Source organism: Sus scrofa, chromosome 5 (genome assembly GCF_000003025.6).
Source record: "Sus scrofa isolate TJ Tabasco breed Duroc chromosome 5, Sscrofa11.1, whole genome shotgun sequence".
NCBI classification, from domain to species: domain Eukaryota; kingdom Metazoa; phylum Chordata; class Mammalia; order Artiodactyla; family Suidae; genus Sus; species Sus scrofa.
The window spans coordinates 100,964,020-100,982,225 of record NC_010447.5 but is presented as its reverse complement, the minus strand read 5'-3'; the positions used below and the strand labels follow the sequence as shown (position 1 = coordinate 100,982,225).

General features: G+C 35.5%; 1 protein-coding gene across 8 annotated transcripts in view; it reads left to right on the top strand.

Moving 5' to 3' along the window:
- PTPRQ (protein tyrosine phosphatase, receptor type Q) overlaps window positions 1–18,206 on the top strand; it is a 294,121-nt gene that overhangs the window by 98,920 nt on the left and 176,995 nt on the right. For all 8 annotated transcript variants that reach the window (XR_002344354.1, XR_002344353.1, XM_021093069.1 and 5 more), the window contains 3 exons: window positions 2,732–2,914; window positions 3,269–3,370; window positions 12,657–12,777. Coding sequence is in view for 6 of the 8 variants with exons in the window: in XM_021093069.1 (XP_020948728.1) it covers window positions 2,732–2,914; window positions 3,269–3,370; window positions 12,657–12,777 (406 nt within the window). In the remaining 2 variants the exon portion in view is untranslated. The remainder of the gene's footprint in view (window positions 1–2,731; window positions 2,915–3,268; window positions 3,371–12,656; window positions 12,778–18,206) is intronic.

The window sequence follows — 18,206 nt, the reverse complement described above, 5'->3', positions numbered from 1 at the left end:
CTACTAAATTAATGGGCAGCATTTTTTATATCCTTTGTATTTAGAATACCAATAAAAAGGTTGATTCTCTCTTTTGAAAGGAAAGACCTTGTAGCAGGACTCTATAATGACAATAATACGTACATGTTTAGCTTATATTATTGAGCCCCTGAATCAGCCATTATTGTTACTGTTCTATGAAGGCAATTTCAAACTACTATCTTTCTAGCTGTGGTCTTTCATCTCCAACAAATAGTTTTTTTCTAAAAGCGCATTGTTGACAGGTTCATCTGTTGAGGTTGTGCTGATGACTTTCTCTCTGTTGTTGATAGTTTGAATGTCCTTAGTTTGCTCTTGTTACTTTTGGAGGGTATAGAATTCCAGTGGTTTCTCAGTTGATGTCACTCTTCTCTGCAGGATGAACTGTTTTCTTCCTGGTGCTTCTAAGATCTTCTCTTCTTTGCTATTCTGTACTTTCACAATGATGTGTCTATAGGTGATTTTTTTTAATTGTTTGAGATTTTTTCATTCCTTGTTCTGAAGCTTGATATATTTCACCACTTTGGATCAGTCTCAGTCATTACCCCTTCAAATATTTAGGCTTCATTTTCTCTATTATCTTGGACCCTCTCAGCATATCTTTTATGTTCCAAACTGCCATTTTATACTTTCTGCATTTTCTTTCTGTGAGCTACTTTTTGATAATTTATCCAACTATCATCTTTTCCACTAAAATTTTCACTATTTCTACCTAACCTACTTTTTTATAAACCGAGAGTATTTTAATTTAAGGTTTTTTTCTTCTATTGTAGAAGTCCTTTTTGGTTGTCTTTCAAGCCTGCTTGGTTATTTATATTACAATCAGTTTTATTTATTTTTCTCTAAAGAATTTTTTGTTCATATTTTAGAATGTTCAATTTCTTGAACTAAATTATATCACATATAATTTTTATTATATATTGTATATAAACATAAAAATAATATGTATACTATAATATGTAAACCTATACATTCTTTGAAAATTTCAATATCTAAAGTCTTTTAAAGTTTGCTTTGTGTGTGTGTGTGTGTGTGTGTGTGTGTGTATTTTTCCTTTTCCTTTGCTGCAAGGCTTTAATTATTGGTGCCTGATTTGTTTGTGTATTTTGTGATTTTTATCAGTGAGTTCATATTTCTTAAAACTTTATCTATGGGTACTTTATGTGGCCTTAGTTGAAGTTGAGTTTCTTTAGGGAGAATGTGTGTTTGCTTCTGCTAACTAAGAACTACAGCTGGCAGCTCAGTATTACAGATTCATTTTAACTTATGTTCAGAAGTAGAGATTCTTTTCAGGCTATATGGGTACCATGGATTTAATCTTGCAGTTCCAAAAATGTATCACTTTTCCTTCTGTCCACTCTTCATCAAGAGGAATGGCAAGAAGAGAACAGTTACTTTTCAGTCCTCTTTTGCAGGGAGGGTTCTCTTCTCCTTCCTGTTGCCTAACAGTGACTGCAGTACATTGCACAAGCCTAGGAGTTAGCACTCCTTCTTGGCACTCTGCAAAAGAAGCCAAGGGGCCTCTGGAGCTGACCCATATCATGACCCTGGTTAAAACTGCATTCTTTTGGAGTTCCAACTCTTTATGCAGGGGTATCCTTTATACTTCTAGTGGCCCAAGGTTTTATCTTATTTTTCTGGTATTCCACACAACTGTTAATACAGAAAGTCAAAGTCACTAGAATTGAGCAGTACCCTCCAAGGCAGAGCTGGCTCTGGTACCAGCTTCCATCACAGGATTCCTGTTTTTACTTTGATTTTTCTATGTTTGTTCCAAAATTTTGCCAGCATTGGATTCCCACATGTAGTATTAGTATTAGAATACATTGAGGGAACCTTTTAGTGCCGTCACATTCCCTGTAATAAGAACATCAGTAGATACAGAAAGCTAGTGTTTTAGTTATTGATATCCTGTATCCTCAAGACTCTGTTTTATTGCCAGGTCATTATATGCAGCCTCATATCTAGGAGAAGATTCTTGCCTTGTCATAGACCTTGCTGTGTATAAAAATTAACCTATTAACCAGTTATATATTATTAATGAAAGACAGAATCAATTTTTTAGTGGTTTTCAGTCCTCTTTCTTATACAGTTAGCCCTTTGTGTCTGCATGGCTAACAGATCCACAGAATCAGTCAATCGTGGATTGAAAATATTCAAAAAAATTGCACAAAATTTCAAAAAGCAAAACTTTAATGTGCTTGCTGCTTGCTGGTAGACACTATTTACATAGCATTTACACTGTGTTAGGGTCATAAGTAATCTAGAGATAAGGTGTACAAGAGGATGTCCGTATGTTATATGCAAATACTATGCCATTTCATATAAGGGACTTGGGCATTGCCTGATTTTGGCATCCACGGAGGGGTGGGGGGTGGGGATCCTGGAACCAGTTCCCTGCAGATACCAAGGAACCACTGTACCTACATGTTCTGCAATGTAAGACAATTTAATATAGTCCAAGTATTTTAATAAAAAATATCATCCTATAAACATTTGATGGAGTTGCATGAATTTTCTTTGAGATGAAATTTTCTTATATAGTGATAAATGCTATAATTTACATACATTTTATTGCATTTAGGTTGTTGTTATAATCACACCCTGCTGAATGTTCATATATACATATCCTAGTCCACTGGGGTGAAAACTTCAGCTGAATACATTACTGGGGCAGAATTATTTAATGCACGTATATTTTTGTTTTTTTCAGCGCCTGATAGTGCACCAGAAAATATTACTTACAGAAATATTTCCTCTGGAGAGATTGAGCTATCATTTCTTCCCCCAAATAGTCCCAATGGAATTATTCAAAAATATACAATTTATCTCAAGAAAAGTGATGGAAATGAGGAAAGAACTATAAATACAAGCTCTTTGACCCAGAGCATTAAAGGTAAAAAGTATATAACTTTGGATATTTACGTTTACATTGACAGAGTGATTATGAAATATTAGCTTGTTGTTATGTCATAAATAGTAACTGTGATTAGTTTTATATGGAGTATGACAGTTCCAGCTTTTTGGTTAAATAAGCTAGCAGCTTATTGCAGGTCACATGAAAGAATAAGTCATTTTTTTCCCACATTTTTCTGTAACACTTTGTGTTCATAGTAGGATTTTCTCTTCCAAGAACTACATTTTCATTTACTTTTTACTTTTGGAGGATTGTTAAGAGACATGCATAGTTTGCTTCTTGCATAAAATTAAAGAATATTTTGTAAGTCTTATCAACTTTATTCCTCTTTAGGACTGAAGAAGTATACCCAATACATGATAGAGGTGTCTGCTAGCACACTCAGTGGTGAAGGAGTTCGGAGTTTACCTATAAGTGTGCTAACTGAGGAAGATGGTAAATATAGCTGCGAATAAGTGATATATTTCGAATCCATCGTTTTTTAAAAATATACGTCTATAGACTGAATGTATGATATAAGAATTCTCCTAGCCTTGGGTAGAACTTACATGCTGCAAGAGCATTATACAGCGATTCCACTGTCACAGTGTAAGAGGAGCTTGAAAAGTCAGATTTATGTTCAGTAAAATCAGGTATTAAATACTTTTAAAAAAATCCTGAAGTCAACTATGCTCTGTGAAAAACCAATTATATATATATATTTTGTCTTTTTGTCATTCTAGGGCTGCATCCACAGCATATGGAAGTTCCCAGGCTGGGGGTTGAATTGGAACTGCAGCTGCCGCCTATACCACAGCCACAGCAACACCAGATCCGAGCTGAGTCTGCCACCTACACCACAGCTCACAACAATGCTGGATCCTTAACCCACTGAGCAAGGCCAGGGGTCAAACCCATGTCCTCATGGATGCTAGTCGGATTTGTTTCCGCTGCACCATGGCGGGAACTCCGAAAACCAGTAATTTTTTTTGCATGAGAATTTTCACAGCTAAAATTTTGGTTTGAATAGTGTGAACATCAATCAACGTATGTTACGACTGTGTCTTTCAACTTTAACATTCATGAGAATAGACATTTACATAAGTTTTGTAGTAGATTTTATTATGTCAAACTGCAACATTTTTTATTGTTAATTAGGATTAGCTTGCTAATGAGTTCAGGCTGTTTTCCTACATATTTGCCAAGATGATATTTTTTTTTTTTTTTTTTTTTTTTTTTTTTATGTACAGATCATTTTTACTTATAATTCATTACAGTTTTTCCATTTTTCTGTTGCACATGAGTATCTAGACATAGTTTCTCTATTCAGGGATTTTGTAATCATCTACGTTGTGACGATAGCCAAGCTGATATTCCTATCAGCAACAATCTCTTCCGTCATGATTGATTTTTTTCTGAGAATGTTCATTTGTCTGATATTGATTATTTTATTTTTTTTTTTTTTTTTTTTTATATGAATTCTCTATTTCATTTCTCTTTTCTTTTTTTTGGTAGTATTTCGTTATTTGATGTTTTAATGGAACATTCTAATTTGAAAAAAAAATCAATTTTACTACTGAGACCACTTACAATGCCACCTTACCCAGTAATAGGTGTATGTCATCCTAAGAAAATTACTTTTGAGGGATATATTTGGGCTTTGGATTTGCATTTTAGGTTTTATACATCGTATATTTTAAGAATGTTATTTTTTTTTTCTGTAAAAGAAAGCCCCGTTTCCATGAGGGCTTTGGATGTATCATGTGCTTGTAGGATATCTTTTTTCACCCTCTCTTTCAAGTTTTCCCATCTTCACAGTACGCGAATCCTAGGGATGTTCTAGTAATTCACTAGGACAAAATGTATATTATGTACTTCCAGAAGAAGGAAGGCTTTTCTTTGTGTTTTTCTTACTCTACTTTTTTACTTTATTACCACAAGAAAAACCGTCTTTGGAGTCCTCTTTCCCCATTTCAGGTCCCTCTCTATTTTCCTCTCTGCTAAGTTACTTCACCAGGGCATCCTGATAGGTGTGCTGCCAGGGTCAGGAGCTGGTAGAACTTAGGTCCTACCCCAGGTTCTAGAAACGTAGAACTGATTGCCCCACTCCTAAGCCTTCTCATGGGTTAGCCCTTCCTTAGTTATTGCCTCTACTTTCTATGCTTGTTTCTTCATCAAAATTTATCTGTCCAAATCTTCATTTTCTGTAGTTAGCTTCTTCTTGCTCTCACAGTGAAAATTAACCAGATAAATAAATGTTCCCAATGGACAATGGTTAAAGGCTGTGGAAGAAGAGTAACTTTCCTTTCTATCTTAGATTATGTCTAAGAAAGACGTATAATTGTTTTAGCAACACCCTTCTAGACATAGTACCCACTTTTTTATTTCTAATCTAATGAAATTGTTCCTGTGGTAAGAATTGGACGTCTTATCTGAAGGAAATTAGACCAGTAATGAACGTATATTTTGAGCATGTGAATTTCTTTTGTTACCACTCAATCAGTAGTTTCAGATTATACTATGCATCCAAATTACCTGGGTGGCCCAGGCATGGATCTAATTGTTAAGAAACAGGGTTAAGCACAAGACCCCCTTATATAAAATACAGCAAATCTAGAATGAATAAAGGCCTAAGAAACTTTGCTTTATTAGGTATTAGGAAGTCTTTGCCTTCATGGAGCCTAAAGGTAAAAAGAAGAGATCTAAATTTGACAAATGTGTAGGACACATACTTTTTATAAATCTAATTACTGTAATAAGTATTCACCAGGACAAAAGGGGAACTGTAGTCCTCTGAGGCCTCCAGAAAACTTCAGCTGAAGAAGTTATATCTCAGTTGTGACCTGAAGGAAGATAAATGGAAAGCTCATGCCAGGCAGCAGGAGGAAGGGCCTTATAATGTCCCTTTTCATATGTCCTCATGTGCTCTGTCATGACGATTGGATAGGTTGCAAAAGATACTGTGTTTATTCTAATTTTTCCAATTTCATTTTTAAAAATTCATACAAATTTTATTTTAGCAAATGTTAAAATGATTTAAACTTAGCATGCTATAGTAGATGTGCAGTGTTTGTTAATTTATAAATTTTATTGAAGTATAGTTGACTTACACTGTTGTATTAGTTCCAGGTGTACAGAGAAGTGAATCAGTTACACACACACACACATACTATTCTTTTTTCCTATGTAGTTATTATAAACTATTGAGTAAATTTCCCTGTGTGGTGTTCTATTTAAAAAGGCGTGTTCAAAATAGACTTTAAAACAAAGAAAATCATAGGAAACAAAGAAGGACACTACATAATGATCAAAGGATCAATCAAAGAAGAAGATGTAGCAATTGTAAATATATATGCACCTAACATAGGAGCACTTCAATATATAAGGCAACTGCTGATAGCCGTAGAAGGAGAAATCAACAACAACACAATAATAGTGGGGGACTTTAACACCCCACTTCCATCAAGAGACAGATCATCCAGACAGAGAATCAACAAGGAAACTAAGCCTTAGGTGACACCCTAGACCAGATACTGATAATTATAGAACCTTCCATCCCAAAGCAGCAGAAGATAACATTCTTCTCAAGTGCTTGTGGAACATTCTTTAGGATTGATCACATCTTGGGTCGCAGATCAAGCTTTGGTAAATTTTAAAAAGTTGAAATCATCCCATGCATTTTTCTCTGACCACAATGCTACAAGACTAGAAATAAATTATAAGGAAAAAACCAGAAAAAAACCCAAACTCCTAGAAGGTAAACAATATGCTAACAAACAACCAATGGATCAGTGAAGAAATCAAAGAGGAAATCAAAAGATACTGAAAGAAAAATGGCAACAAAGATACAAAAACCCAAAACCTCTGGTACACAGCAAAAGCATTTCTGAGAGGGAAGTTTATAGTAATACAGAAAAGAAGAAAAATCTCACAACCTAACCTTACATTTGAAACAACTAGGAGAAGAATAGAAAAAACCCAAAATTAGCAGAAGGAAATAAATCATAAAGATCAGAGCAGAAATAAATGAAATAGAGACAAAGAAAACAATAGAGAAGATCAAAGAAACCAAAAGTTGGTTCTTTGAAAAAATCAACAAAATTGATAAACCCTTAGTGAGACTGATCAAGAAAAAAAGTGAGAAGGCTCAAATCAATAAAATTAGAAATGAAAAAGGAGAAATTACAACTGACTCCACAGAATACAAAGGACCATATATAGTCTCAAATACAAGAGACTACTATTAGCAACTATATGCCAGTAAAATGGACAACACGGAAGAAATGGACAGATTCTACCAAGACTGAACCAGGAGGAAAGTGAGAATTTTAACAGACAAATACAAGTACCAAAATTGAAAATGTTATTAAAAATCTTCCAAAAAACAAAAATCCAGAACCTGAAGGCTACACAGGTGAATTATTTCAAACATTCAGAAAAACCTAACACCTATTCTTCTGAAACTCTTTCAAAAAATAGCAGAGGAAGGAATACTCCTTAGCTCATTCTATGAGGTCACCATCACCATGATAGCAAAACCAGACAAGGATACCACCAAAAAAGAAAATTACAGAACAACATCACTGATGAACATAGATGCAAAAATCCTCAACGAAAAACTAGCTAACCAAATCCAAATGTAGATTAAAAGGATCTTACAGCATGATCAAGTGGGATTTATCCCCAGGATTCGAGGATTCTTCAATATCTGCAAATCAATCAATGTGATACACCACATCAACAAACTGAAAAATAAAAACCGTATGATCATCTCAGTAGGTGTAGAAAAGGCTTTTGACAAAATTCCACACCCATTTCTGATAAGAACTCTCTAGAGAGTGGACATAGAGGGAACCTATGTCAACATAAAAAAAAAAACCATAAATGAAAAATGGTGTTCCCATCATGGCTCAGTGGTTAACAAATCTGACTAGGAACCATGAGGTTGCAGGTTTGATCGCTGGCCTTGCTCAGTGGGTTAAGGATCCAGCATTGCTGTGAGCTGTGGTGTAGGTTGCAGTTGCAGCTTGGATCCTGTGTTGCTGTGGCTCTGGATCCTGTAGGCTAGTGGCTACAGCTCCAATTAGACCCTTAGCCTGGGAACCTCCATATGCTGCAGGTGTGGCCCTAGAAAAGACAAAAAAAAAAAAAAGGAAAAAAAGAAAAAACACACATATCCTTCTCAATGGTGAAAAATTGAAAATATTTCTACTAAGATCAGGAATAAGACAAAGATGTCCACTTTCACCACTGTTATTCAACATAGTTTTGGAAGTCCTACTAGCAATGATAATCAGAGAAGAAAAAGAAATAAAAGGAATCCAAATTAGAAAAAGAAGAAATAAAACTATCATTGTTTGCAGATGACATGGTGCTGTTCCTAGAAAATCCTAAAGACAGCACCATAAAATTGTTAGTACTTGTCAATGAATTTGGCCAAGTTACATGCTACAAAATTAATACACAGAAATCAATTGCATTTCTATATACTAACAATGAAAGAGCAGGAAAAGAAATCACAGAAACCATCCCATTTACCATCACATCAAAAAGAATAAAATAACTAGGAATAAACCTACCTAAAGAAACAAAAGACCTATACTCTGAAAACTATAAGACATTGATGAAAGAAATCAATGATGACATGAACAGATGGAAAGATATACATGCTCTTGGATTGGAAGAATCAATATTGTCAAAATGACTATACTACCCAAGGCAATATACAGATTAACTGCAATCCTTATCAAATTACCAAGGACATTCTTCATAGAACTAGAACAGACTATTTTAAAATTTGTTTGGAAACACAAGAGACTGAATAACCAAAGAAATATTGAAAATGAAAATTGAGGGATCAAGCTTCCTGACTTCAGATAATACTACAAAGCTACAGTTATCAAAACAATATGGCACTGGCACAAAAAACAAATATAGATCAGTGAAAACAGGTACGAAATCCCAGAAATAAACCCAAGCATTTATGGTCAATTAATCTATGACACAGTAGGAAAGAACATAAAGTGGAAGAAAGTCACTTCAATAAATGGTACTGAGAAAACTGGAAAGCTGCATGTAACAGATTGAAAATAGAACACTATCTAACACCATACACAAAAATAAACTCAAAATGGATGAAAGACTTAAATATACATTCAGATACTATAAAACTCCTGGTGGAAAACATAGGCAGAACACTGTTTAACATAAATCAAAGCAAAATCTTGTTTGATCCACCTCCTAGAATAAAGACAATAAAGACGCAAGTAAAACAGCAGATTTAATTAAACTCAAAAGCTTTTGCACAGCAAAAGAAACCATTAAAAACAAAACAAAACAAAACAAAAAAAACACAAAAAAACAAAAGACAACCCACAGAATGGGAGAGAAAACTTTGCAAATGATGCAACAGACAAGGGCCTAATTTCCAATACATACAAACAACTCATACAACTCAACAACAACAACAACAAAACTCAATTGAAAAATGGGCAGAATACTTAAATAGACAATTCTCCAAAGACATATGGATGGCCGATAGGCACATGAAAGAATGCTCAAGTTCACTAATTATTAGAAAAATGCAAATCAAAACTACAATGAGATAGCACCTCACACTGGTCAGAATGGCCATCATTAACAAGTCAACAAATAACAAATGCTGGTGTGGAGAAAAGGGTACCCTCCTTTACTGCTGATGGGAATGTAAATTGGTACAATCACTATGGAGAACAGTATGGAGGTACCTCAGAAAACTAAATATAGAGCTGCCATATGATCCAGCAATCCCACTCCTGGGCGTATATCCAGAAAAAAATTTCATTGAAAAAATACATGCACCCCTCTGTTCATTGCAGCACTATTCACAGTAGCCAAAACATGGACCAACCTAAAGGTCCATTGACAGATGAATGGATTAAGAAGTTGTGGTACATATATACAATGGAATATTTTACAAAACTTTCCTTAAAAAAGACACACGCACCCGCATATTCATTGCAGCACTATTCACAATAGCCAAGACATGGAATCAACCCAGATGTCCATCGACAGATGACTGGATTACGAAGATGTGGTATATATACACAATGGAATACTACTTGGCCATAAAAAAGAACAAAATAATGCCATTTACAATAACATGAATGGAACTAGAGACTCTCATCTTGAGTGAAGTCAGTCAGAAAGAGACAAATACCATGTGATATACTTATACCTGGAATCTAACATATAGCACAAATGAACCTTTCCAAAGAAAAGAAACTCGTGGACTTGGACGATAGACTTGTGGTTGCCAAGGGGGAGGAGGAGGGAGTGGGATGGATGGGGATCTTGGGGTTAATAGATGCAGACTGTTGCCATTGGAATGGATTAGCAATGAGATCCTGCTGCGTAGCACTGGGAACTATATCTAGTCTCTTATGATGGAGCATGATAATGTGAGAAAAAACAGTGTATACATGTATGTGTAACTGGGTCACCATCCTGTACAGTAGAAAAAAAATAATGTATTGGGAAATTAAAAAAATATATATATAAACAAATGCCATTTCCAGCAACATGGATGGAAGTAGAGATTCTCATACTAAGTGAAGGAAGCCAGAAAGAATAAAACGAATACCATATGAGATCACTTATTTGTAGAATCTAAAATATGGCACAGATGATCCTATCTAAAAACAGGAATAGATCATGGCCAAGGAGAGCAGACTTGTGGTTCATGGGGGTAGGGATGGGGGAGGGAGTGGTATGGACAGCCAGGTCAGGGCTTTTGGATATAAACTGTTATATTTGGAATGGATGGGCAGTGGGGCCCTACTGTACAGCACAGGGAACTGTGTGTCATTGGGTCCATTTGCTGCACGCAGAAATTGAAGAAACATTGTAAAGCAACTATACTTAATAACAAATAAAAAGCCATGTTAACTGTATTTATTTAGCAATTAAAAGTTTTACATAAAAAGGAAATATCCAAGGATATACTGAAGATTAAATATAAAACATCAAGAACTGTCTGATATTCCACATAAATACCTTAAAGTATATAATAGAAGAGAAATGCTAAGTTACAACATATAATGTTCCATATCTGTGATAGTTTTGATTAAAATATTTTTTTCCAGGTGTTCCCGTCGTGGCCCAGTGGTTAATGAATCTGACTAGGAACCATGAGTTTGCGGGTTTGATCCCTGGCCTTGCTCAAGTGGGTTAAGGATCTGGCATTGCTGTGAGCTGTGGTGTAGGTCGCAGACGTGGCTCCAATCCCTCATTGCTGTGCTCTGGCGTAGGCTGGCTGATTCAACCCCTAGCCTGGGAACCTCCATATGCCACGGGAGTGGTCCAAGAAACAGCAAAAAGACAAAAAAAAAAAAAAAAAAAAAAAAAAAAGACAAAAAAAAAAAAGAAAGAAAATTTTTTTTCCAAATTAATTTTGCAATATTCAGAAAAAATATTGTAGGTTTTTGTTTTGACAAATGAAAAAGTTTTCAGTTATTTTCAGTTAAGGGTAGTTCATATCTTGGGAAACAGACCTCTCCAAATGATACATGGATTCTTGTGATAATATTTGATAGCATTTTTATTGTAGTGCCAGTGAAAATACCAACTGAAAATATAAATACAGCTGTCATCATTATTTGGTAGAACTCATCTCATAAAGCTTTTCTCAGTTCGATAAACTTTTCTTTTTGAAAAGTTGTCATTACCAAAGTAATGAAAACACACATATGTGTACAAATGTGCTTTAGTTGAGATTATTTCAAAAGTCAGAAAGAAAATGCAATAATTCAGGCAGCATTTTCTCCAAATTATTGAAAAAAGTGATCCGCACATATACTGACCTATAAATTAACATTGTTGAAAGATCTGAGCAAAATCTCAGACTTTGTATGAGCTATGAGTTCACTTTCCACATATCACTAAAATAATGATTGAAATTTTAGTAATTTACATCTTACATGAAAAAATTGTGTATTAATATTCTAAGACATTACTATGCAGCAGCTGAGAAATGTCATTCTAAATGTTTTATCTAAGTGGAAATATAAACTTGCTGTTGAGTTTATGGTAATTTTTTTCATTCTTCTTCAGGGCTGACTGGCTGAAATATGTGCAGCCTTACACTGTTATAGCACAATTAAAAGTACACCCTGAAATGTCTTTGTGCTTTTTTATATGCTATATTGGCATTTCCTTTGTAAACCATTCAATTTTGAAGGTTCGGTGAACAGATTTTGATGTTATTTTGCAGTTTAATGACACATCTGAAATTAAAGAATGTAGTTTTCATTTGTGAGGTCAGTCATTTTAATTGCTCTCCCAGGGTTATGCTTATCACTTTCCCACTCTTGGTAGCGTGATCTTTTTCCCATCTCTTTTTATTTGTTTGGAGAGCTCTTTTATTGTGTATTTATTCACCCCAATAGTTTTATTTTTATTAGTGGATGATAATTTATCAAGATGCACTTGAGCAGTAGGTGAATCATAGAGACATGCCCCTTGTTCTTTTTTTCTCATGAAATATTTTTTTCCATTGAATCACAGAAACAGATGTTCTAACACCACCATGCAAAATCTTTTATCATCTCATTTTGAAAGTAAACAGTCTCCCAAGCCCATGGAGCAAGGCACTGTACCTGATTCATTTACCAGAAAGTTCATAATAAAATTTTGTGCATTTCTATTTTAACCTTTTCTCATGTATGTTTAATAAAATGCATTATCCTATACCCTAAATTTTCAGCTCCTGATTCTCCCCCACAAGATTTCTCTGTGAAACAGTTGTCTGGTGTCATGGTGAAGTTGTCATGGCAACCACCCCTGGAGCCAAATGGAATTATCCTCTATTACACAGTTTATGTCTGGTAAGAATTTTTTTCTTTTTTGGAAATAGTTCTGAGAACAAGTACTTATCTGTAACGTAACAGGAATGCAGTTTCTGAATTTCAGATTGTGATACTACATTAGAAATCTGATTATTAATAGGCTAGTTCCTATGCTTTTATTAAGAAACAACTTTTTCCCATATTATGTAGAGGTCTAAGCATAGTCAAATAATACGGTTTTTTGTAACCAAAACAAAAAATGATATATTAGGAATAATCACACTAAATATTTTGCTCCTCAGAGTCAAGGACTAGTCAACTTATGTGAATATGAGTGTGTCATATTAAAGGCCTTCAGAGTTTTACTCATTTATTCTCTTTGCCTCTGTCTTTTTAAGTTTCCGTAAGTAGAAAAATTTAAAGCAAATTTAACTAAAAGATGTCTTTTCAGAAATCGGTTATCTAAATCAGTGTTCCATTGAGATATAAGCAGTGTATTTATTTTTTCAGACCACCTTTACCCTCAGTGCCTGTTTATGTGTCAATTGCGAAAGAGACAAAATCCTATAGTTTCTCATCACTTAACAATATGGTTGTATTGCTTCATGAAAACTCAGTAGATAAAAATCCTCACTTTGATCTAATATAAATCCTCTGTAATGATTCACGAGTTCTGTAATCCACCGTATTTCCTAGTGTTTGTTAAATAGTTCAACTCGGAAAATGCGATTTACACAATGTAGAACACAGGCATTTCCTGCTTTAATATTTCTGACTTGGAAGGTCCAGCATTTAGTGAGAAGGCTACTCTTCCTTTTCCTAAAGAAAGATTTGCTCCCCATCAGCCCTCTTTCAACCCTTTGCACACTGCCCCTTAGGGCGCCCCTTCCTGTGTTCTTCCTTGCCTGACCCCTTGTCATTGTGCTTACTCTTTGGCGAAATTGGAAGTGACAGGAGGGATGTGAGTGGGAAGAGAAGCACTGAGAAGGTAACCATTCCCCTTTATTACTCTACTCATTCCTTCCCCAATTCATCTTTTCATTCCTACATTCAATGCTGTTGAGAGGACCTAGGTGCCTGCGAACAAGACACATGTAAGACCCTGCCCTTAAGGAGTTTAAAATATAGAGATAAGTGGATTATGCCTATATGTAAATGAAGGGAAATCATGAGGAAAGAGGGCTACATTTGATGGAATGCTTTGGCCATCCTCTTTGAAGAAGGGGTGTTGAGTTGTGATCTGAAGGATAACAGGGAGCTTGGCAGGAGGATGGCAACATCAACTGCATAGGCTCTGTGGGACACGCACTTGTCATTCTGAAGGCCATAGAGGAGGTCGGTGTTGCTAGGGGTAGAGAGACAGAGGAGGGTTATACTGAAGGGTAGGAAGCCAACTAAGCCATCATAAGGATTCGGTTTTTATTTCAACTCTAATGGGAATTATTAGAGAATCTCAAGCACCTTGAGCACTTTATGAAGAATGAATTGCAGGAGCAAAAGTGTTAGCAAGGATACTAGGTAGGAGATTATTTTATAATCTTGGGCCATAGACGGTAATGGGATGGAGGAGAGAGATGGGCAGCTTTTTATTACATTTAAGTAGAAGAGTTGATAGGACTTGGGGATGGATTGGCTGTAGGAATGAAAAAAAAGATAAAAAAAATCAATGAGGACTTCTAGATTTTTGAATCAAGTGTGATGACTGAGATTTTTGACAGATTTTTGACACCATTTTGCTGAATTAGAAAGAAAAATTGTAAGTGAAAAAAAGTTAATGAAAACGAGCATCCAGACTTTGCTGGCTAGGGTTTCCAGCCCTCCCTTGTGAGAACAATGCCATTCCTCTTCCCCAGTGATCATGCTGTATGGATTCAACTCTCCAATAGTACTTTTTCTCTCCTCTTTTTGTCTCCCTCCCTAAGACGGGTTCTAGGTACAGGGGAAGCCCACTGAAAGTAGGATAACAAGCTTTTGATATTGTGGATCATCTCACCTGTCATTTTGGGAATCTTTCTGGAGCCCACCTGTTACCATAGCTTCTAATTTCAAGGTTTTTCTTTTCTGTTTTAGCCCTGACCTAACCTCATGTTTAGTCTAGTGCCCTGGCTCTCTTACCACGCCTTTCTCAACCCCCAGGATGCTCTCAGTTGTTTTCTCTGAATTTGTAGTGTGCAGGACTGGGAAGGTGATCTCCCCAGCTCTGGGTGCTCTACCACAAGAGTCCTCAGATCTTACTGGGTAGAGGTGGTCGCTGGGCATAATTACTTCCTAGACAAAAGTCATGCCGTGTTGAAGACAGATTTTCTAAGAGGTTCGTCATTTTCTTCACCCTCCTGAGAAGAATGAGCGTGCCTACACTGGGATTTCCTTCACCAACCACCACTCTACCCTCAACTTAAGATTCTAGGACATTCCAGTCTGACTGCTTGTCCTTTTCCTCCTGTCACCTTTTCTTAGTAGTGCAAAACTTTCTCTTTTTCTTGACTGGTGAAAGCTTTCTTTTTGCATATATGCCTTCCTTTCTACACAAGGACTTATAAAACTTTATGGTCTAAAATCATGAAGGATTGACTCTCCATGTGGAAGGAGAATGTAGAACACACTTTTTCCTCAGTAGAACTTGGCTTTATTTTACACCCACACACACCCACACACCCACACCCCTGCACAACAAGGGAAAGGGAGACAGAGGAGAGGGAGAGAGATTGAGATCTTACCTGCTTCAAGATCTACTTTGTTCATTGCCACATCTGGAACAGAAAGCTACCTGACTCAAAGTTAGAAAACTAAGTATTTGTGGAATGGATGAATGAATGAAGAATATATTTTAAGAGTTAAAAATTTAACATTGACTTATTCTCTTTGCATTTTGGGCATAAGAGTAGTGATGCTTTCCCAGACAATGGATGCCTCTGGTTGAATAGAGTAAGGTCTTATAAATAAAGAATAAAAAAGGATAACACCTTAACATGTCCAAGAATATTATCTATAATAGACTGAAATATATATATAAATGAAATGAAGTATATACAGAAATAATTTTCAATTCCCAGCATCTTCTTAAGACACCTGTTGGAAGCTTTAGCTGCTGTAGTTAAATGGCTAGTCATAATCCTGGGTTCTTTTATATCACTATCAATAACCACCAATACTTTTTAATACTCTTTAGGATCTCTCCCTATATTAATTTTTAAAAATTATTTATTAAAGCATAGTTTATTTACAATGTTGTGCCAATTTCTGCTATACAGCAAAGTGACCCAGGCATATATACATATATATTTATGCATTATTTTTTTTATTTTACCTTCTATCATGTTCTATCTCAAAAGATTGGATATAGTTCCCTGGGCTATACCATAGTACCTCTTTGTTTTATTCACTCTAAATGTAATAGTTTGCATCTACTAACCCCAAACTCCCAGTCCATCCCATTCCCTCCCCCTCCTCCTTGGCAACCACAAGTCTGTTCTCCATGTCTGTGAGTCTGTTTTATAGGCAGGTTCATTTGTGCCATATTTTAGATTCCACATATAAGTGATATCATATGGTATTTGTCTTTCTGTTTCTGATTTACTTAGCATGAGAATCTTTAGTTGCATCCTATCAATTTTATTGGGGAGGATGGGATGCATGTATCATGATATAACGTGCATGCATTTTGAGTCACAGAGTCATAGGTTTGAACCCCAGCTCTGACACTCAGTTAGCTCTTAAAATACTGTAGGGTGGCTATATTTATTAGCAGAGTTCCTGTTTCAGGGGTCCATATTTCTCTTGTAATTCTCAATTTACATTTTTTGGTTCTTTCAATAATTACCAAATCTTTTAAAAAACAACATCTTTGGATAGTTGCTATTTTCAGCATGTCTGCAGATTGCAGGTTGCCTATTATACTTGTTATACTGGGTGTCTTCTTTCTTTGTCATGAGTATTTCTTTACAAAATAGCTCATGAGTACAATTGTTTTATAATCACTACTGTGTGAGTCACACTTAATTTGTAGATGGTGTATTCAGAAATCTGCTTTAACCCATCACATTTTAAAATAATATTTCCTTCAAAATTTGCTTTGTGAGATAACTTCTGTCATCTAAGTAGCGTTTTTCCTCAGTTATGTTGGTAAAATATGTTTATGTGTTTTCAAATGAGAAATGATCCTTGCATTCCTAGGGCAACTGCCATTAAATAATGAATTTATATTAGAGCCCTCTAGCTTATTTTTAAATTCACTTTGGATTGGGGTGTAGTATTCTACTAAAATGATTGTACAACTTATTTATTTACTTTATATTTGAATTCAGTTTGGATTTGTTTAGAAATTTTGTTTCTATAATGCCACTAAGGAGTTCCCGTCGTGGCGCAGTGGTTAACGAATCCGACTAGGAACCATGAGGTTGCAGGTTCGATCCCTGCCCTTGCTCAGTGGGTTAACGATCTGGCGTTGCTGTGAGCTGTGATGTAGGTTGCAGACGCGGCTCGGATCCTGCATTGCTGTGCCTCTGGCATAGGCTGGTGGCTACAGGTCCGATTAGACCCCTAGCCTGGGAACCTCCATATGCCGCGGGAGCGGCCCAAGAAATGCCAAAAATAAAAAATAAAAAAAATAATGCCACTAAAATTTAACAGTTTGCTTCCTTGTTTATAAAACTTCTAATTGAATGCCCCATAAGATGCAGCTAAAGACTGTGAAATTAAAATGATGCTGAAAATTCTAGATTATATACAAATTTTGGCTTTTAAACATGTCTCAGTTTTCTTGGTAGTCATTATGAGAAGTAATTTTGAATCAGTCAGTCTGACAAATGTTTATTAAACTCTGTGGGGAGATAAAAATATATATAGAACCTTAAAATGATTGTAGACTAATTAGAGATCAAATATGTCTATGTGAAATAATTTAAATATTTATATTTAAATGTAATATATTAGGAAGTCAAAACAGTTTTACTGTAGCTTTTTATTAAATGTCACTGGTCGAATAATTTCTCCTGTAAATGGCTTTGGATATGCTAAAAAGATACACTAAGTCTTGATAACAGGAAGGAGTTACTTAAAGTTACAGACCTAGAAGATGACAGAGCTAGAATCACACCCAGAGCTGTCTCACCCCAAGTCATGGTTTTCATCACTGGGAATACGTGTGTGACTGGTCTTTGTTCGAAACACTCAGTGTGCACTTAGAGGATTAGTCTTAGTTTGATGATATTTATGATAGAAACTTAGGAAGTTAAAAGTAAATTCAGCTTATTGCATCAACTCATGTGGGATGTTTCTACCAAAAAGATCACTGGCTTGATACTGGTCTGAATTAGTTGATGGCTTTTATCCACTGAGATATGATAATTATATGGTAGCATGTGTAAACCAGTTGTGTAACTGGTCCCCATAGTTTAAATGCTAGATGAACAAATCGAGCTTGTTCAGTAAGAAGTGATGATTGTGGTAGAAGTATTCCAGATCAAATA